General features: G+C 35.6%; 1 protein-coding gene across 6 annotated transcripts in view; it reads left to right on the forward strand.

Moving 5' to 3' along the window:
• Window positions 1-47: 47 nt before the first annotated feature.
• The window catches only part of HELQ (helicase, POLQ like), a 48,619-nt gene continuing 25,984 nt past the window's right edge, over window positions 48-22,682 (forward strand). For 4 of the 6 annotated variants that reach the window (XM_025998170.2, XM_025998171.2, XM_072755768.1 and 1 more), the window contains exons 1-11: window positions 48-435; window positions 1,600-2,317; window positions 5,951-6,129; window positions 6,716-6,916; window positions 7,375-7,447; window positions 9,670-9,767; window positions 10,819-10,917; window positions 12,370-12,515; window positions 16,159-16,398; window positions 18,799-18,940; window positions 19,490-19,594. In XM_025998170.2, the coding sequence (XP_025853955.1) occupies window positions 244-435; window positions 1,600-2,317; window positions 5,951-6,129; window positions 6,716-6,916; window positions 7,375-7,447; window positions 9,670-9,767; window positions 10,819-10,917; window positions 12,370-12,515; window positions 16,159-16,398; window positions 18,799-18,940; window positions 19,490-19,594 (2,193 nt within the window). In that variant the 5' untranslated portion in view covers window positions 48-243. Of the gene's footprint in view, window positions 436-1,599; window positions 2,318-5,950; window positions 6,130-6,715; window positions 6,917-7,374; window positions 7,448-9,669; window positions 9,781-10,818; window positions 10,918-12,369; window positions 12,516-16,158; window positions 16,399-18,798; window positions 18,941-19,489; window positions 19,595-22,682 lie in introns of all 6 variants that reach the window. The other 2 variants (XM_025998172.2, XM_072755769.1) reach the window with 2 other exon arrangements.

Raw genomic sequence — 22,682 nt, forward strand, 5'->3', positions numbered from 1 at the left:
CTCCCCGCCACTAGGCCGAGACACTTCTGATTGGACAAGGAAAAGGCGGGGCCTACACTTGTGCCTCCACTTCCGGTCTGGGAGCCGGGCGATGGACTTGTGGTCGTAGCCTCAGGTGGATGGAGAGGCGAGTGCGCTTTCCCCTAGTTACTGCCCGAGCCCTGCCCCCCACGCTCTCTTCCACGCGGGCTCGGCGGCCGGGTCACGCGGGACGAGGTTCGGGCGGGGTCCTTGGCGCCTGCCATGGATGAAGGTGGTGCCCGCATCCGCCGGCGGGTGCGTGTTCGCAGAAGGAGCCGTCCTAGCCTAGGGAGCGTTTGTGCCGCCCCCACCGCCGCCGAGCTCGAGCCGGGCGACGAGGAGGAGGAAGGGGAGGAGAAGGAGACCGTGGTTGGGAGCCGGCGGGAGAAACCCGTGGAGGTGGAGCCGGCGCAGGTACCAAATTCCTTGAGTTCCTTGTCTAATGGCCCACTTTGGGGGAGATGACACAAACGCAGGTCTCCTACCGCGCGTGCCCACTGAAGGAACGCGGAGACCAGCTGTAGAAGCCAGGGAACGGGAGACCCCAAAATCTTGGCTGTTCCCTTCCTCCGTGCAGACAATGGATCAGCTGTCTACTAGCCTTCATTTGCTTCCCTCGACTTATTATCGCTGTTAATCCTCACTTGGGAGGTATTGCTTTGCTATCCTCATTTTCAAAAAATATTTATTTATTTATTTATTTATTTATTTATTTATTTATTTATGATAGACATAGATAGACATAGAAAGAGAGAGAGGCAGAGACACAGGAGGAGGGAGAAGCAGGCTCCATGCCAGGAGCCTGACGTGGGACTCGATCCGGGGAGTCCAGGACTCCAGGACTGCGCCCTGGGCCAAAGGCAGGCGCTAAACCGCCGAGCCACCCAGGGATCCCCTGCTATCCTCATTTTTACAGAGATATGAAAAGTAGACCCCAAGATATAACACTTCATGCAGCAAATAAATGGCATGGTTGAGACGTACATCTAGATTTCCAAGTTACTGCTGCCCCTACTGTAAATGTGCCTACCATTTATTGCACACCCATTGTGTGCTGGGTACTTTTTAAGCTACATTATCTAGATTTGACAACAGAAGTCAGGCCCTAAGAAGTTAAACTACACTTCTGACTCCAAATCCTGTTTTCTCAATTCCAAATTCCTAGTAACAAAGTCTCCTTGGAGTGTCCAGTCATACAAGCATGGTTTTGTTACAAGCCAGTCTCTGTAGATTGGAGTCTGGGCAGGGGAAAGGTGCTGCAGTTACCAGAAACTTCTCATGAGATGACATCCCAGTAGATGGCTAATGGTCTTGCTACCTTTTAAGGATTTAGGCCTTGTTTAAGAACTAGGATCCCAGTATCACCATACCCTAGGAGTGCAGCTTAGGCAAATCACTTAAACACTCTGAGCTTCCATTTCTTCATCTGTAAAGTGGAAACGATATTATCCATTTCATAGGATGATTTACATTTAGGTCTATGATCCATGTAATTATATACTTGGTGTAGCTCTATGTTGTAATTTTTATTCTTAATGAAGCTAGAATTGACTTTAAAGCTTTTCGTTTTCTTTCCAGAATAATGACAGTGAAGAGGACATGTTTGGTGACTATGATAGCTTTGCTGGAAATTCTTTTTTAGCTCAAGTTGATGACCTGGAGCAACAGTATATGCAAGTTCCTCAACTTAGGAAACATGCCTCAGACCTTACCATTGAAGATCTTTGTTCAGGAAGCATCAAACACAACAAACTCAGCATTACTACTGTAGGCAACTTTACTGAATCAAAAGTGGATGAGCACACAAAGAACCAAAGTAGGCACAAAGATGTCTTTATTGAACCTGAACCTGATCTTTTGTATGATGTACCCTCTTCACAAGTTTTATACTTTGAAAATTTGCAGAAGTCTTCAAATGATTTGGGCGATCAATCTACTAAAGAGAAGGATTGGAACTCATCCTCTCACAAGACTGGGAATGAGGAATTACCCCAGAATAGCACAGAACACCACCAGCAAATTGATGATCCCTGTTCTAAAGTCGGAACTAGTTCAGAGGAGAATAGGAGAAAAAGTCTTAAAGAACATCTAAAAAGTGCCATGACTGGAAATGCCAAGGCCCAAACACCAGTATTTTCTAGAACTAAACAGCTCAAAGAGACTCTCCTATCTGAAGAAATTAATGTTGCTAAGAAAGCAATTGAGTCATCATCAGATGACCTTGGTCCTTTTTATTCATTACCCAGCAAAGTGAGAGACCTTTATGTTCAGTTCAAGGGAATTGAAAAATTATATGGTAATGCTTTTTGCTGAAATGAAAAAAATTTACCATTATTACCATAATACTAGTGCAAGTCAATAGAAGACATGCTTCTGTGGTCCTATATCTCATCTTAAAACAAGACAGAATATCAATCCTTTCAACCTTCCATCCCTATCCTCCTGCTACTGAACCTCTTTCCTTCCCTTCATGGTCACATTCTCAAAAAATTTTTTTTTTAAGATTTTATTTATTAATGAGAGACACAGAGAGAAGGCAAAGACATAAGCAGAGTCTGGAGAAGCAGGCTCCATGCAGACAGCCCGATGTTGGACTCCATCCCAGAAACCTCGGGTCACACCCTGAGCCAAAGGCAGACACTCAACCGCTGAGCCACCCAGGTGTCCCACACTTCTCAAATCAATTACCCTTGCTGCCTCCCTTTCCTCACCTTAAATAATTCCCAGCCCACTCCAGCTCCGGGTTCTGTGCTCTCACTCAAGATACAATGATGAGGGTATTTAAATCCATTGATATTTTTAGTTCTTACTTGCCTGACTTCTCAGTAACTTACATGACACAATTGACCAAACCCTTGAAACACTTGTTTCTGGGCTTCTTGACATTCCACTCCTGGTTTTTTCTCTGATTGTCTAGCTGCTTCTCTGTTTTCTTGGCTGGTGTTTCTTTAGCTCTGTCTTCTGTACCAAAACTTGAAGTTCCTTTGACTACTCATGTCCTAAGTGAGTGTCAATATTAGTAATACCATTGATTAAACTAAACATCTTTAGAGAGAGCTGAAGAGTTACATGCAAGGAGATAGTATTAATAACAATATATGTTGTGATGTTTTTCAAAAATCTTAAGGCCTTGCGTATATTTCAGATATGTGTCATTTTAGACCAGGGACAGTTGCTGCCATCCTCAAAGATGAGCCTACCGACCAGTCACTTCATGAGTATTTCTCAAGCTCCTATGTTAGTGCCTTATGAACCATATGAAAACATGGTTCTCACCTCAGGGAGAAGACAATCAGGTGGAAAAGTAGAACTACAGGAAATAAAGTCTAATATAAGACTACAAGAGTCTAATAAATTCTAAATTGTGAGGTTTGCAGTTAAAGAGCTAAAGGTGTGTATTGCCCTTGAAGTAAGTGTTAACTTTCTTCCCTCTGCTTTTCTCCTTGCACTTTGTTCTTTGTTTAATCTGCATCTCCTTCAGTGAGTACCCTGAGGACAGGGCTCTCTATCTGACTTCTCTTTTCTTACATAATTAGCACTGTGGCTGGTATGCTCTGGTAGGTTCTCAACTGCTAGGGTTCATCAGCCTAGTTATGAAGTCTGGTCCTGTCACTTAAACACAAGTTTTGCACTCTGAGCCTTAGCTCCCAATATATTAAAAAGGAATAATCATAACAATAATGGTTGTTTTGTAAGTTATGTTCTGTGTCAAGGATGTGCCAAATTAGACTGTGGTAATGCCTGTTAGTAACTATATTGGTAGCTTCTAAGTAAGAACTTCAGCAAATAAGTTTTTAAATCTCTTTTTACTTATAAATCTGGCTTGATGACATGACCGATTTAAAGCATAAATAGTGTGCCAGTTTTCATTGCACTAAAGCAATGGTTCTCAAAGTGTAGTTCCTGGACCCCAGCATAGCATCACCTGGAAACTTGTAATAGACATTCTCAGGCACCACCCCAGACCTACTGAATCCACCTCTAGGGGTGTGACCTGGCAATTGCCTTTAACAAGTCCTCCAGGGGATTCTAATGTGCCAGATGTTTGAGAACCACTGAGCTTGAGAACCTCAACCTTATACTGTTACTTTTGCTTTTTTCTCATAGAATTGCATGCTTAATGTGTTTTATATAAATGTTGAGAACCAAGTTAATATCATCTTTTTTAATGTGTGAAGATAAGTGATATCACTATTTGTTAATTTGGTCATTTTATACTTTAAAAATCTGAGTTGGATAAGATGCAGAAACAGTCAAGTTATATTTTCGCACAGATGTTTGCAGTTTCATATGTAATGGGTAATACCAGTCTGAAATATTTTTAATATGTATTAAATATTAAGCTTAAGTATTTTTAAAGGGGAAAAAAGTCATTTGCAAGTATTTGGGAATCTCCAGACTACAAGAAATTAAAGTCACTTGGCTGTCATTCAGATGTAACTATTTTTAACACCTTTGTAATATATTCTACAAGTCATTTTTTAAATTTAATTTTTTTGAAAAATGTAATACACCTAAGTCCAACTTTTTATGTATATATTCTTTTCTAGTATCTGTACCACAATTGGGTTTATATGATCCAATACACATTTATGATCTTTTACCTAACTGTATATTGAACATGTCTAAAAATCAGTCTACCGCCTATTTTCAAGCTGCAAAGAATATCATATAATTGTGCAATAATTCATTTAACCTTTACCCCTTGATGGCTCTTTGTTATATATAAACACTGCTATGATGAACATCTTACACATAATCTTTCTGTCCTTGCTTTTATTTCTATAAGTGTAGAGAGCTAGAACTAACAATGTGCAGTTTTATTTTCAAAACTGTTAGTTTGCTTTCCAAAAAGATGATGGTATTTTATGCTCTCAGCAACCACACACAAGAATGTCTATTTGACCCCAGTTGAGTCAGCTCTGGATTGTCCATATGTGGGGCTTTTTTTGTGTGTGTGTGTGTGTGGTAGTAGTAACTTGTGTTTTATTTGTGTATTTATTTTGCCAACCCAGTAAATAACAGTTGAACATTTTTGCAGGTATTTCTCCCTGCTGTGAAATGTCTTATTATATCTTTTGCCCATTTTTCTAGTGATAGAATATTGATGCGTGTTTTAAAGACTTGATGATGCACATTATTAGATTAGCCTACAGAGTACTTGACTAATTTTCACTCTATGTTTTGGATCTGATGTGATCCTTTTCATCAATTCCACCTTGCTAAATTGTGGAACTCCTAGATGTGCTAGTTAATAATCTTAGTCCTTTATATTATTTTTTAAAGATTTTAAGTAATGTCTACATCCAACATGTAGAGATCTTACAACCCTGAGATGAATAGTCACATGCTGTACTGCCAGGCACCCCAATCCTAGCCTATTGTGGTTTAAATATTCTTATAGTTCAAAATGGTCTTCAGACCAGAGTTCAGCTCCCCATGACAGCCAGTTGAATAGTCTTTCTTAGTGTGTATGAAACCTCATAGATTTTTGTTTTCCTCCTTTCCCTATTTCTATCTATGATATTGTTTGTGTAGATGAGGAAAGGAAGCTTAAATAATCTTGCAGAACAAAGAGGAAAGAGAAGAAAGCCTTAGAATCCACACAGATCCTCATACTATGCTGTAGTTCCTCTGATGTCTCAGATGATGTCTCAGGCCACTTGGAATCTTAGACCTAAGTGTGCACCTGACAAATAAGTGGCCTAGTTGCCCACTTCACTGCCCAGGCCTGAATTAGAATTAAACTCTCACTGGCTGTGTCCACTGTGCCCTGGGGATGTTTGACATTCAACATTAATGTATAATTACACTCACCATTATTAGAAGATTGATATACAGAGTGGGATTTGATTTTTCCTTAGAAAACTTTATTGAGACTGAATTGTAGAAGGGAAAAGTAAAGCTTTTTTTTTTTTTAATTCCACAGAATGGCAACACACTTGCTTGACTTTGAATTCTGTGCAAGAAAGAAAAAACTTAATATATTCCTTGCCAACGAGTGGTGGAAAAACTCTTGTGGCTGAGATTTTAATGCTACAAGAACTGCTTTGCCGGCGGAGAGATGTTCTGATGATCCTACCATATGTGGCAATTGTCCAAGAAAAGGTGTGATTCTTTTTTTTAACAAGCAGTATTTGCTAACATTTTCACATTCAAATATAAAAGCTAGCATAAATATAACAACTTTTTATTGACTGAGAAGAGATAGAGAATATTTTAGGATGTGCAAAAGCAGATGTAAGACCTACCCAAAATCTCTTCTAATACTAATTACCTGTTGCAAAAAGAATTCTATTTTTTTTCTAAACTGGTGGATTAAATTCCACTTTAATATTGTTATTTAATATATTGATAGTTAGCCTTCCTTTTCAAGCATAAAGTAACCAATTATTATCAAAATAAGTTATTCTGGTTTTTTTTTACATCAGAGGAGATAGTTTTAATTTACTTATGTAGTTAATTTACATAACTACATAATTTAATTATGTAGTTTAAAAGTTCCATTCATTTTGCAAAGAGCCACACACATTAATTATGACCTTTCTTAGATATGTATGTCTTATCTATGACCTTGTTCTTATTCATCGGTATTATATTCTATTTTAGATTTTTAGAAAATCAACATTGAGCACTTGATAATTGAGTTATTTATCGGACTTTTTTTGTTTGTTTATTTTAACTAATATTCTAGATTTCAGCTTTGTCAAGTTTTGGTATAGAACTGGGTTTCTTTGTTGAAGAATATGCTGGAAGCAAAGGAAAATTTCCTCCAATTAAAAGAAGGGAAAAAAAGTCTCTATATATTGCCACTATTGAAAAAGGAAATAGTCTGGTGAACTCCTTGATTGAAACTGGAAGGATTAGTAGTCTGGGTCTGGTTGTTGTAGATGAGGTTGGTAACTACTTTTATAATTTGTCAACATTTTTTATTATACTAACATTTATTATGTGTATCTGCTTCGTACCTCTGTGAAAATAAGTAGTTTATTTTATTAATACTGAATAATACATTTCATACTTGGTAATCTTTTTTTTTAAATTTTTTTTTCATACTTGGTAATCTTAAATTCAGTTTTGTGTCAAGTATTTTTTGAAGAGTGAATATATGTGTATATATGTTGAATTTCATAATGGTACTTATGAATTCTAGATATGTTAGGATGTTGTGCCCAAACCTCATTAACCAAAATACCAGTGATATAATGCATATGTATTCTAGCTGCTGTATCCAAAATGCGTAAGAGTTATAAAGCAAAGATTACTTCATTTCATATAAACACATGCAGGTTCTATATAGGTATTACATGCAAATTTACTTTTCTCCCTCCCTCCTTTTTTTAAATCTCAAAGTTGCACATGATTGGTGAAGGGAGCCGTGGTGCTATACTGGAAATGACCCTAGCAAAAGTCCTGTACACTAGCAGTAAGTATTTTTTTCTATTATGGTCACTAACTGATTTATACTCAGGAGGCCTATGAAAGACTTAATTCTATCGCTATCTGGACTATGTAACCTAGAGTAAGACACTTAAGCTTCCTGCTTCGGTTTTTTATATCTAAAGTAAAGATAAATTTTTGTTGGAAGAATAGGTATATGAACAGAGTTGTGAACATGAAGGAGATTAACATTTGAGGACATCCCGTATTATCCTCAATTTACCAGCTATAAGTGTGTAGGCATATGACTCAGCCTTTCTATTTCTTCATCTGTAAAATGGGGATAATGATGGTACCACCCTGAGGGGATTGTTGTGAGGATTATATGAGTTACTGTAAAGCATTCAGCAATTGCCTAGCACATAGCACTCAATAAGCATTTCTTGCCACTGGTATCATCATCATCATACCAATAAAGCAGTAAATGTAAGTGGTCACTTTAAGGAGCTATTTGCAACATCAGATGGTCTTTCAAGGTATATGAAATATTTGCTCTAAATGTCTTCTTCCCTATCTATAGATATGCTCTTATAGTAACTTTTTGAGTTATATATTGCAATAGCTTATATATGGGAAAATTATGAACTATAAAGTTTAAATATTAAGAATTATTTTTAAGGGGTACCTGAGTGGCTCAGTCAGTTAAGCATCTGCCTTTAACTCAGGTCATGATCTCAGTGTCCTGGGATCGAGACCCATGTCCAGCTCCCTTCTCAGTGGGGAGCTCTTCTACCTCTCCTCTTCATACTCTCTCCCTATCTCTGTCTCACTCAAAATAAATAAATAAAATCTTTAAAAAATAATTTTTAAAAAAATTTTGATAGCAGTGGTATTTAGGCACATTGTAGCACTTTATAATCATTCATTGAAAACATTGAGTATCTGCTTTGTGCCAGACACTATTTTAAGTGCTAAGGATATAGCAGTGAATATCACAAAGCCCCTGCCTTCATGAAACCTGTATTTTAGTGAAAGTGAGTAGACAATAAACAAATAAACAAGAAAATATATGGTGTGTCAGATGGTGACAAATTCTATGGAAAAATTATAGCCAAGGAGGAGAGTCATCACCTATTTGTCAAATCCAGTGTACACTGACTGTCCTTGTCTTATTTTTCTTCAGCATTTGGTTTTTTATCATTCTTTTTTCCTTTGAATGCTGAAGTACTCTCTCTTGCTTTCTCTGCTGTCTCTATGGGGGGATCATGTGTTACCACTGAGAGATAGCATAGCATAATGGTTGAGGACATACTCTGGAGCTGGATTAAAATTCAAACTTACTTTTAACCACATATGTGACCTTGAGCAAGTTATATTAACTGTGCCTCTGTTCCCTTAGGCATCAAAAATAGATAATAGTAGAAAGGGCAAAATACGTGAAGGTAATTAAGAGGTACAAACTTACAACTATAAAATAAGTCATGAGTTGAAAGGTATAGGTTGAAAGGGAATATAGTCAGTAATATTGTAATAATGTTGTATGATGACAGATGGTAGCTATACTTATTGTGGTGAATAGTGTGTAATGTATATAATTGTGAAATCACTGTGTTATATACCTGGAACTAATATAACACTGTATGTCAGCTTTACTTAAATAATAAACAAAACTTTATAAAATGGATAATAGTAATAGAACCTGCCTGATTGAACTGCTTTCCTATGGAAAGCAGCCATTTTATACTGCCCAGAAGGACATGCAGCTTCATGACTTTCATTCCACCTTTGTGGAAAAAAAAAAGTTGACAACCTGATCACAAAATCCCATAAGGGGATGATTTTGGCAAGAGTTCAGGACCTATTCAGCCCTGCATCCTACTCTGTACATCTGCCTATAACTATACCTGTGGGACATATATTACAACTCTTCATAACAGTGGTCTAGATATCAACAAGCATATTTATACTCATTATTGTTGCTTAGAAGTCTTGGTAAAGAGCTGACCTTTTTGCCAAGGGTGAAATTTTGTAAAATTCCAAATAGTGACTGTCAAGATACCTAAAAGTTTTCAGCTTTTGATTGCCAGAATAATACTCTGCTTATATCTTCATATTTTTCGTACCTCCTCCCCACTCCCTCCTTTCCCAGATCACTCAAAAAGAATCCAGAACACAAAAAAGTTGCTAAAATTACTATTGTGTTAAACTTAATAACATTTTCCTCTATCTTTTTTTTTGTTGTTGTTTGTTTGTTTGTTTGTTTTTTAGAAACAACTCAAATTATTGGCATGAGTGCAACACTGAACAATGTTGAAGACCTACAAAAGTTCCTTCAAGCCGAATATTATACCAGTCAGTTTAGACCAGTATGTACCTAAGGTTTGCATGTATGGATATTTTTATATATCATCTTACTTAGAAAGAAAAGTAGCAAACATACTATTTAAAAAAAAAAAAAAGTCTATAGAGTAGTGAAGGGGCATAACTCCACCCCCATGGCTATATGCTAATAAGAGTTTATGTACAGAGAATGTAAACTGTTAGGGATCTTGGCTTGAGTTGCTACTGTATCTGTAGCACCTGGGACAATGCTTGGCCTGTGGACCTTCAGTGAATTTTTATTGAATGAAATTTTCCAGACGCATTCTATTTTTCCACTCTTCTTATTCTGTAGGGGTGAATTTTTTCATTTGGCCAAAATTTAGTCACGTTTTGAGTTATTGGCCATATAAACATTTATCTTAAAAGTTAAAATATTTTCAAATATTTATGCTTTGGTAGTTACAGTGTTCTTTTAATAAGTTAAGACTTCATGTGGATTTAAATTTAAGCCCATAATAATGGTATTCCCAAAAAGACTTAAGTAAATAAATAGAATTTATAGTTATTTGAAAGTCACTTATAATGAACATAGACTCTGTCTGCAGTGCTAGTGTGCATGAATTTTTGAGAGATATTTGCTGACTTTAATAGTCAAATTAGACACTATTCTTTCAAAAGTGCAATGAACTATTTATAAACATATTTGGCTACAAATGCTTAAATTAAAAATAATATGGTGGTATTTAGAATTAAAACTGGTGTCTGATAAGACAGAAAATTTTAGATCTTGAGGAATAACACAGGACAATGAACATTGACTTATTTATACTTGTAACAAATACAAGTGTCTGGTTTTCTTTTAGCTAGTGGCTGTTTAAAAGTATTTCTTCAAGGATTTAATCCCTATTTTGATTGAAAGAGGAAAAAGAGACTTAAAGAAATGGTAAAAAAAAAAAAAACTTTTAAATTGAGGCATGTTTTACATACCTTATAAAAGCTCAATTTTGTCCATTTTTACAACATTTTACAAAATTTAAAACTCTGGAAAGAGGAGGTTACATATGGTATTAACTATAAATGTCCTTCTAATTCAAGGTTGAATTAAAAGAATATTTGAAAATAAACGATGCAATATATGAGGTTGATAGCAAAGCTGAGAACGGAATGACTTTTTCACGTCTCCTTAATTGTCAGGTAACGTTGATAACCCTGGAATATGAGCTTTCCAGACTTGATGCCCTGGGGCACCACAAAAGATTCACAGGGTACTATGAGATAGTTTAGATATTTAAGAGAAACAGCTGGTGCTTGACCTCTTTTGGACGTCATACAAACTACTGGTTCTAAGTAGTTTCCAGTTTGGACATCAGATACACTGTATTCCTTTCTATGATAACATACCTTAGTGAAGTTTTTTGTTTGTTTGCAGTTACCGTAAACAAATACCATGTGAAAATCCATGTGGGACAGAAAAAGGGTAGTCATGTCCAATCTGATTCGAAGATTTGAAAGACTTCAGTGCCCAGTTGTGAGCACATCCTGTTAGTGGGCTATTGTGGTTAAGAATGAAATAATATTTTCTTCATTCAACTGATGTGTGTTATTTATTCAAATGGCTATTAAATTGTGAGGAAATTCATACTTAAGTTGTCTGTACCTAAATACCTAATAAACAAAGCTGTTAGGTATTTCTTTTGGCCCTGGAGCTCCATGAACCAAAAAAATCTGGAGACCTCTGCTTTAAACGTTTATTCATTCAGCAACAAGTACAAAACAAGAAGAAATTTTTGTGGGCTATGTAGTTCAGATACTAGGTCTGAAAACGTTAATGTCTGCTATGTTACTGTTCTGTGACTTATATAAAGGATATTAAAAAGGGGAGAAAGAGATTTTACAATAGTTTTAGAATTCTATAAAAATATATTATTCTAAATCTGTATCTTAGTTTTCAGTAAAGTTGAAAGAAGTGAGAGTTTTAAATGATTTTATATTTTTCTTTATGTTGGGTTCCTTGTGTCTGCTTGATGAATACATTTTCTATTTGTGAAAATATATCCTGTAGTATGATTGAATCTATGTTTATGAAAACTGCTAGTAATAGTAAAAGATATATCTTGTTTATGTGGTCCTTTGACCGTTACTAGGACCAATCTGTGTTTCTCTCTGTGGACTTTTTTGTTTTGCTCTGGTGGAGATGAACGTGCAGGAGAGGCTATTAATAACATTTACTCTTTTCACTTCTTTAATTTAAAACCAAATATACCCTAAAACCCTAATAACCTAAAAGTGGGACTTAACATTTTGGTGTTTCATCTGCGTTTTATCTTTTCTTTTAAATGATTAGATTTGTTAAATGAGAAATTCAGAATTGCAGATAGTTTCCTTACCTTTCAAAGCACTCTGGTAAGGGGATCCCTGGATGGCTCAGCAGTTTGGTGCCTGCCTTTGGCCCAGGGTGTGGTCCTGGAGTCCCGGGATCGAGTCCCACGTCGGGCTCCCTGCATGGAGCCTGTCTCTGCCTCTCTCTCTCTCTCTCTCTCCATCTCTCATGAATAAATAAATAAAATATTAAAAAAAAAAGCACTCTTGTAAGATGATAGGTTTTCATGGTTGCTAACTGCGTCTTTCCTGCATCTTGTTGTACAGTATTCTAATACCCTGAAAAAGATGGATCCGGATCACTTGGTAGCATTGGCAACAGAAGTTATTCCCAATTATTCCTGCTTAGTTTTCTGTCCCACTAAGAAGAACTGTGAAAATGTAGCAGAAATGATATGCAGATTTTTAAGCAAGTACGTTAATCTTTTTAAAATACTGTTTTATTTTATCATGATTTATATGCTGTGTATTCTGTTTATTCAACAAGCACTAATTATTTCTGGTAGAACATCATATTAAGTTGCTACTCTAGATTCTAAAGGCCTAACCTTGAAGAAAGTTTAACTATAAAATTCATAAATGTGAGATAGTCAAAGAAAAATTCTAAGGCTTATAAGACAATGCTTTATTATGGCTTAGATCAATGATTATCAATCTTAACTGCAAATGAATCCTCTCAAGGACTTTTAAAAAGCCTAGTCCCCACATTACATCCCAGACAGATCAGAATCTCTGAGGATGGGACCCAGGCATCATTATTTTGTAAAACTCTCCAAGCAGGTTCAACATGCAGCCAACATCATCCATTGGCTACAATAGCCAAAGGACCAGTCACTGATCACTGTGAATATGAATCATATCTTTAGTTTAGCCTTCTTTTTAATATAATACTGCTGCCTTTGTTTTCTTAGTAAACCACGCGTAAGCTGTATGGACAGTTGAATTAAAATTCTAAACTAATTAAGAAATTTATTAGTTTGTAACTTGATAGTATTTTAATATTGACTCTGTTATACTCCTAGAGATAAGTATAAAGTGACCTTAAGTATGAACAGTTCAGTTTTTTTCTGTACCTTTGTCTCACGTGTAGTTTTATTGGATTTTTCAGACTTCTTTTTGGCCCCTTAGCCAATTCTGTATCACCATAGACCATTGTTACCCTGGATTCTAATCTAGTGAGTGCCTACCTCCCCTTCCAGTCCTACTCTCATGGATTGGTCTAAGAGAGTTAAAATTATTGACCAGCACAAAGATCTAGATGTTTGGGATAGAGTCAGGGAGTTTCCCATTGCATTAACTAATAATCTGCCTTTGCAATGATGATACTGATTTTAAAAATCTAAGGAAATTAAATTATCGAGGTAGTCTCAGTAAATCATTTGTTTAGTAGAATAAGGGAATTTTAGCACTGGCTAAGTGATGTAGAAATTTAGAAACTAACATTTGACTGGGAGACATGCAATTTATTAGCTGTACCTCTGACTTATTTTGCTTTTTGATGATAATAGTTTATTTTGATCATAAATGTTGATGTTTAACATTGAAGCACTTGAAAATTTGGTTTTCCAGAATGCTTAGTTAATGAATTGTAATGAATACTTGCCTTTTTTTTTTTTTTTTTTTAAGATTTATTTATCAGAGAGAGAGAGCAAGTGAGCAGTCAGGAGGAGCAGAGGGAAAGAATCTCAAGCAGACTCCCTGCTGAGTGCAGAGCTGCAGCTATGGCTTTCTCATGACCCTGAGATCATATCTGAGCCTAAGTCACAAGTCAGATGCTTAACAAAATGAGCCACCCAGGAGCCCTAATACTTGATACTTTTTCTTAAAGGTATAGGATTCGACACTTTTTGAAGGAGAATTTCCTCTAAAATATATTTTGCATATTACTGCTTTCATAAGCTGAATATTCTAAGTATAGTTTAGCATCCCTTTTTTGTGACTATTGATTAGAAAATGGTGAATAGTGTTTTGAGCATTCTATTTGATATTCTGTAATTTACATGTAGATGAAGTAAAATCTAGAGCTAAATGGCTTCTGATCTGAGCAATATCTTTAAAACGTGATTTCTTTAGAGTCCTGGGTTATTCACTGTATCTTAATTATTTGCTTCCTTATTATATATGGCATGAGAAGCTGGTATGGTAAAACCACCTGGGCAGTAGAATATGGCTCTATGTCTACTTAAGTGCAAAGACTGAAACTTTTGTTTTTAACTTTTTTTTTCTTAAGATTTTATTTGTTTTATTTGAGAGAGAGAGAGAGAGAGAGAGAGAGCAATCAGGGAGAGGGGCAGAGGGACAAGCAGACTCCCTATTCAGCAGGGAGCCCCAGGTGGGACTCAGTCCCAGGACCCTGAGATCATGACCTGAGCCAAAGTAGGATGCTCAACCTACTGAGCCACCCAGGTGCCCCTGAAACAGATTTTCCCAAGTGATTATCTCAATCTCAAGAAAAATTATCATCTTTTTTATAGCTGTCACTACCTTTGACTTCTAAGTCAAGAACGACTTTTAAACACTATTTGCCAACAACCATCAAAGATCTAGTCCTGTCACTTTCCCTGAAAATCTCCCCCAAAATGATACTAACACAGTGCTTTCTTAGTCTAGAATTCAGGCTGGGATCCAACTTACTTCTCCCTCCTTATTTCTTCTACTCTTCATTCACCTTGCAACTCATGTGAACTACTCATTGTTTAAGCTTTGAACTTCTCATTTTGTACCTTTGATCATGCTTTATCCTTTGCCAGGAAATGTCGCTTCTCTGCCTCTTGTCACCTCTCTGACACTCATTCTTCAAGACCCAGCTCAGATCTCAATTTCTGCCATGTAACCATATCTTACCTGATCAGTTCTAAGTAGTGTCTCCCTTCTCTAAAATTATATGTGATTATCCATATTTTCACCCCATGTAAGACATAATTTCTTAAGAATTGAGTTCATCCTACACATCCTTCCCAAGGCCCCACATGTTGACTAGAAAGTGGTAACAGAGTCTGCTGTTCCCTCCTCAGCTGTCACTTCTAATTCTTGTGCCCATAACATCTGACCACTCTCTTGCCAATTCTTTATTGTTCTTTTATCTTCTTGTACCATTTCTCAGCTTCTTATGAAGTTATTGGCCTCCTACAGTTAACAGCAGACTAATAGACCCAGAGCTTTCTGTCCTTTCCATGCAGCACACTGAAACAACACAGGCTGTGGGTATAATTGTACATCATAGACTATATTTTTTTGCTACTGGTATTCAGAAGTCAGTTCCTAATCAGTTTTACTTACTCTTTAAGTCCTTTCTCTCTTTTCAAAAAGGAATTTAAAATAATAGGTGCTTTTAGATGCAGAGATATTGTGGGGTATCATTAAAACTTCTAAAATGCTAATATTTAGGGACGCCTGGGTGGCTCAGTGGTTGAGTGTCTGCCTTTGGATCAGGGTGCGATCCCAGGTCTGGGGATCAAGTCCCGCATCGGGTTCCCTGTGGAGAGCCTGCTTTTCCCTCTGCCTATGTCTCTGCCTCTCTCTCTCTGTCTCTCATGAATAAATAAATAAAATCTTTAAAATGCTAGTGTTCAGATAGTGTTTTACATAAATACATATGATTTGATAGTATGTTTCCATTTTCAGAAAAGAAAATTTATGACTTAAATTTTTTTAAATCATCAATAAAAATGTATGTTCTAATGAAAAAAAAAATAATTGTACCATCTACCATCTATAGCAGGTGTACTAAACCTAGCATCCTTGGATTCATAGGCAGTATAAGAATGAACTTCAAGAAGTCCATGTCCATGAACTTATAAGCAAAGTGTTATGTATGTTATGTTTTTTTTTCTTTAGCTTTAATCAGATTTTCACAGGGCTCTGTGATCCACAAAAAGGTGGAGAGACCTAATAGTTGATGGAATCAGAATCAAAATTCTAAGAACATTTTTATACACTTCTGTTAATGAAAGTAATATGTTTTTCAATAAAGAATGTTCACGTGCATCAATTAAAACAGGCACTTTGTCGCTGTAAGATTGAGGGTTCATATTTCTAACAGATCTTTTTTCCTAGACAATATCTGAAACACAGGGAGAAAGAAAAACATGAGGTGATTAAGAACTTGAAGAATATCAGCAGTGGCAACTTGTGTCCCATTTTAAAGCGCACCATCCCTTTTGGTGTTGCTTACCACCACAGTGGTTTAACGAGTGATGAAAGGAAACTCTTGGAGGAGGCCTATTCCACAGGAGTTCTGTGCCTTTTTACCTGCACATCCACTCTAGCAGCAGGTGTTAATCTGCCAGCTCGAAGGTAAGATATAAGTAGCTATTAGCTAGGCTCAGAACTTTTTAAAATTCTTCGCTTGCCAAGAGTTTTGTTGTTCTATTTTTTCTCAGTAGTGGTTGAGAATTTATCAGATATTTTTTCATCATTTGCTGAGTTGATTGGTTTATTTCCTTTATCTTACTTATTTATTCATTTGAGAGTAGGGAGAGGGGCAGAGGGAGAAGGAGAATCTCAAACATACTCCATGCTCACCACAGAGCTCAGTGCGGGACTTGGTCTCATGACCCTGAGATCACAACCCGAGCTGAAATCAAGAGTTGGCTGCCTGACCAGCTGTGCCACCCAAGTGCCCTTGGTTTGTTTCCTTTATATATTAATGAAAAATAACTTTAGTAGATTTCCTGATATTAGAATTCCTTCTTTGGTGCTTTCCCTATCTGGTTTTGACAGTAGGGTTTATTTTTCTAATTGTAAACAGTTGGCAAGCTTTCTACCATTTTTTATGATCTGAAAGAGTTTATTTAACATAGAGATTTCCTTGAAACCTTAGAGAAGTCATCCATAAAGACTTCTGAGTCTAGTATCTTTTTTCAGAGTAGATCTTTGATTATCTTTTCAGTTATTACCAAAGCTATGGACCTGTATAGCTATGGGCCTTTGATTTCTGCTTTTTATAATTTTTATTTTAAAAATTTACTTTAAAATTTGTGGGTTTTTTTTCCAAATGTGTGGGTGATTTTTAGAAATCATCCATGTTAAAAAACATATGTATCTTCTGCTGGATGTGCAGTTTTATACATCTCCAGGAGATCACATTTTTTAATTATGTTGTTAGCTCCCTCAGTTTTCTTACTGTTTGTGGTTCTGTGATCTGTCAATTTCAGAGAGTTGTGTTAGTCTCCCATTATTACTATGGAGTTGTCTTTTCTAGAGGTTTTTGCTTTGTATTTCAAAACTGTTAAGGTATATAAAGGTTCATTTCAAATATCTTATTGCTGAATCATATCTTTTATCAATATAATAGATCCTTTTTTTTTTCACTGAGTCATTTCGCTTTGAACACTAGGATTACATTTTCTTTGCCAAGTATATCTTTTTCCATTCTTTTATTTTTGATCTCTGTCACAGATTAAATTTTCCATTTTTCAGACAATTGGAGGATAAAAAAGGAAGTTATATATCTTATTTTTCTTATCCCAGATGTTACTCTTAAAATTGTAACAGTTGTAATCAAACATGCTTTTCTGCCATTTTAGAATTAATCGATGACTGTATCCCCTCCTGAACATAAAAACAGTCTTAACATTTGGGTATTCTCCTATACTGCTACTGTATGTTGCAACTACCTAGAATTTTACTGCCAGGTTTTTAATTTTCTTTCATCTTATAGTACGTAATTATTTAAAACATCCTGTCAATTATGCTTTTTTGTTTACCACTGCCTCTTGTATCCCATGGCTTCCTTCCATGATTTATTTTTTATTTTGCCATCCTTGAATAATTATACTTACTATTTTTATTTTTTTTTAAGATTTTATTTATTTATTTGAGAGAGAGAGGGAGAGGGAGAGGGAGAGAGCATGACCAGGAGGAGTGGCAAAGGAGAGAGAGAAAGGGACAAGCAGGCTCTATGCTCAGAAGTCAGACACTTAACTGACTGAGCCACCCAGGTGACACCCAATTGGAACTTTTTAAAGTTCTTTCTGTTCCCTATTTCTGTCAGACATTTATTCTGTATATTCTTTGCTTTTCTTTTATGCAAAGTTTTCTCCAAGTGTTTAATCCAAGTTATAATCTTGGCTGTCCTTGAGATTTGTAAAGGAGTAGGTTGATTAGCAGATAAATGACATAGGTTTCCTCTCACTTTTAAACAGGAAATCTGGCTATAGACTACTATATACATGAACAGGGAAATGGCCTTATTTGTAGGTCAAAAACAGATGAAACCTGCAATTTTATGTAATTGACAGTAATATAAATAAATTAGTAAGTTGGTGATGCATGGTCAGATTTTTCGTTTATGGGGTATCAGAATCAGTCTTTGGAGACTGTTGCTCTAGTAACAATTAAGCTCCGTAGCTAGGCCAACGCATTTAAACCATGGCCCTGGTAATTATTAGTTCTCTGGGTTGAGGTAAGCCTCTTAGTTTGCCTGTGCTTCAGTTAGCCTCTTTGTAAAATAAATAAATAAGTAAATAAAATAAGGTAAAATAATAAAGAACATTATTACCAAGAATTTTGTAGAATTACTGAGAATGTACATAAAGAATCTAGGACATTGTTGGTTCCTGTTAAATAGCAGTTACTTATTATTTTGAGTTAACTGTCATTAAATTTAATATCACATATAATGAAATTAAATTTTTAAAATAGATATTATCATAAATGGATTATTACTTTTAATTAATATTATCAATTCCATAGAGTTATTCTAAGAGCTCCCTATGTTGCTAAGGAATTTTTAAAGAGGAATCAATATAAACAGATGATTGGCAGAGCTGGCCGTGCTGGAATAGATTCTATTGGGGAGAGTATCCTTATACTGCAAGAAAAAGACAAGCAACAGGTAATAATCTGATTGTTGTTGGCTTTTTGTTTTGTCTTTTTTTGTTCTTTGGTCTAGCCCTTTTATGATATCATCTTTTAAAAATTAATTACTAATACTGTTTTCTTTTTAAAGATTTTATTTATTCTTTATGAGATACACAGATAGAGGGGGGCAGAGACATAGGCAGAGGGAGAAGCAGGCTCCATGCAGGGAGCCCAACGTGGGACTTGATCCCAGGATTGCAGGATCACGCCCTGAGCCAAAGGCAGATGCTTAAAAAAAAAACAAAAACAAAGGCGGATGCTTAACTGCTGAGCCACCCAGGCATCCCACTAATATTTCTTTAAATAATGATTCTTTCTCTCTGTGATTAAGATTAGAAAGAGTACAACAAAAAGTATATTTATCTTTCTCCCATTTTCATGAGAACACCTGCTAAATTCTTATTTGTTTGTCTTTATGTCCTTAACACCACCTGCTTCTATAAGATCTATACAAAATATAAAATTTTATATGGAACACTTTATTTTTTTATAATAACACAAAACATTGCTTTAATTTTTATAGGTATTGGAGTTAATAAGTAGACCGTTGGAAAACTGTTATAGCCATCTTGTTCAAGAATTCACCAAGGGAATCCAAACTTTGTTTCTCTCTTTGATTGGTTTGAAGGTATTTTTCATTATTTCTAAATCTTATTACCATTACCCAAGAAAATAGAGATTTGAAAGTTATGAGAACTGTAAGTATGAAAACAAATGTTAGCTTCTAATCTAATGTGGAAAAGAGCAGTCTGACATGAGAACTCTGAACCTAGATTCATACATACCTTTTTAAATGCTTTGAGTTATGTGAAATATGAAAAATCAACAAATCATAACTAGGCATCACTACAAGTGAGAGACTTTTTGGATACTCTAGAGGATATAAGAAACTATAAGGACATAGGTCCTGATAGGGGATAATACATCATCCCTGCCCTTGTTAAGAATAAGGTTCACCTGTAGCCCTATGATCATTCTAAGATATTATAAACATTTGTGAAATCAGTATAGCCTTTATCAAGCAGAAAATTAAAAAAAAAAAAAAGGACAGTAGGAAAACTTCATTTTCTTAGAATTTAGCTCTCTTTTAGGATTACTCTTGAATTAAACTTCTTTGTTACTTTTTTTTTTTAAGATTTATTTACTTATTTTAGAGAGAGAGTTTGCGTGAAGTTGGGGAGGGGCAGAGGGAGAGAGAATCTCAAGCAGACTCCCCACTGAGCAGGGAGGCCAAGGAAGAGCTCTACATAGGGCTTGATCCCATGATTTTGAGATCATGACCTGAGCAGAAATCAATAATCAGACACTTAACCAATGAGCCACTCAGGTGTTTCAATGGTTATTCTTAAATTAAGTAAATTTTAATAGTGTGTCCAAGGTCATCTGGCCATAAAGTGGCAAAGGCAGGGTTTGAATTTGTTGTTCCACTACAAAACCAACCTATCATGCAGTCTGGGATGCCTGCATGGCTCAGCAGTTGAGCATCTGCCTTCAGCTCAGGGCATGATCCTCGGTCCAGGGATCGAGTCCCACATTGGGCTCCCTGCAAGGAGCCTGCTTCTCCCTCTGCCTGTGTCTCTGCATCTCTCTCTGTGTCTCTCATGAATAAATAAATAAAATCTTTAAAAAAAAAAAAAAAACCTATCATGCAGTCTACCTTCATTAACCTGAATAGTTTAGGTGAAAATACAAAAAGTAATTAACAAATAAAAAATACCATAAGTTTTAATTACCTTGTAGATGAATAATATTATAATATTCCCTGGCAGTTCAGAATAGTGAAAGGCTATAAGGAAGAAAAGGAATCAGTGCTGGGTAGTAAAGGAGATAGACATCTTAGATAAGCAGAGAGAAGGAATAAGCCATTCAAGGTACTTAATATAGAATTAATAAGAGAAAGTTTAAGATGGTGTGAGATGAGTCAACAGACTAGATTCTATAGATCTAGACGAGAGCTGCAGATCCTGAAGAGTTGAAAGTTGGGTAGAAAAAATTAAGCCAGACTGTGTGCTGTAAATTGGGAAAAATGGAAGAGTATACTTAAATGGTAGACTATAGAGTTGTGACACTGTCATTCATCAGAGGAAATTCTAAAGTGTACTTCAGAATTCACTTCAGAAGCAATGAGTAAATCCATATATAATGTAGTATATAGTACTAGTTACAGAATGTAGTACTAAGTACTACAGAATGTAGTACTTTTTTTTTTTTTTTTTTTACATTTAAAATCATTTTTATTGAATTACTATTAACAACACTGTTTTAGCTGGTGGCAATTGCCCCACACCAAAACAAACCGATTGTGAATGCTAGTGAACATCCTCAAAGTAATCCAGTTTGTTTTTGTACTTGGAATATAGTTAAACTTTTGACATCACATAATCAAGCAAATAGCGGTGCATACTATATTATCCAAAAAGACTTTATGCATTTCATTAAAAAAATCATTTTGCAAGTGGCTTCAGCTTTATCAACAATCTCATCAACACATTCCATACTTCATGCTCTCAAAATAAAAAGTGCCCTAAAACTAACTCTAAGTTTTTTACTGATTCTTCTGTAATCATACTAATTACTAGTATGTAGTAATCCATATATAATGTAATAAAGACCTGTAGTAGGAGGGTTGCCAAGGAGTTAGTAAAGGAGGAAGAGATCATGAAGATCATCAAATTATATATTAAATTATATATATTAAGATATATATTAGATAAGTTATATATTATATAACAGACTCGGAGAATTGATGAGTAATCCAAGATCATTCAGTGAATTATGGTTTTGATGGGACTATAATTTAAGTTCTGCCTTGCTGGATTGTACTCTTTCCAGTGTACCATCATATGTGTGGAATATTCCTCAAGTGCACGTGAAATATTTCACCAACATAGATCATATTCTGAGACCATAAACAAGTCTCAATACATTTAAAAGGATTGAAATAATCAAATATAGTAAACTGTCTAATGGAAATAATTATAGTATACCAACAATAACAGAGGGATATCAGGGAATTACCTAAATATTTGGACATTAAATAGCATACTCTGACCAGTGGTCAAAGTAGAAATCACAGGGATATTAGAAAATATTTTGAATGGAATGAAAATGAAAATAGATATATCAGAATTAGTGGCATGAAGCCAAAGAAGTGCTTAAAAGGACATTTATGGCTTTAAGTGCTTATTAGAATAAAAGAAAGATCCAAATTCAGTAGTCTAAGTTTTACTTTAGGAATGAGGGGAGGGGCAAAGTAGAAAGAAGGAAATAAAAAAAAAACAAAAACCCAGAAATGAAATAAAAAGTAGACAAGGGAAAAAAATAATGAAACTACAAGCTAGTTCATTGAAAAGATCAGTAAGATTATTGACTGATTTGATCAGAGGGAAAAGAGAGAATACATAAATTACCAATATCAGGAATGAAAGGAGGGTCATCACTAAAGATCCTAGAGATATTAAAGGGATAGTAAAGAATAATCCTTGAGTAACTGTATCCTTGAATACTGAAAATTGAATCCAACCACTTAGATGAAATGGGAAAAATTCTTGGAAGACAATTTCCAAAACTGACTGAAAAAGAAGTAGAAAGTCTAGTCCTATATCTATTAAAGAAATTGAATTTATAACTTAAAACTTCCCACAATGAAGAGTCCAGGCCCAACTGACTTCATGGTAAACTCTACCAAACATTTAAGGAGGGAAAACACATTCTTC

The sequence above is a fragment of the Vulpes vulpes genome, chromosome 4 (genome assembly GCF_048418805.1).
Source record: "Vulpes vulpes isolate BD-2025 chromosome 4, VulVul3, whole genome shotgun sequence".
NCBI lineage: Eukaryota > Metazoa > Chordata > Mammalia > Carnivora > Canidae > Vulpes > Vulpes vulpes.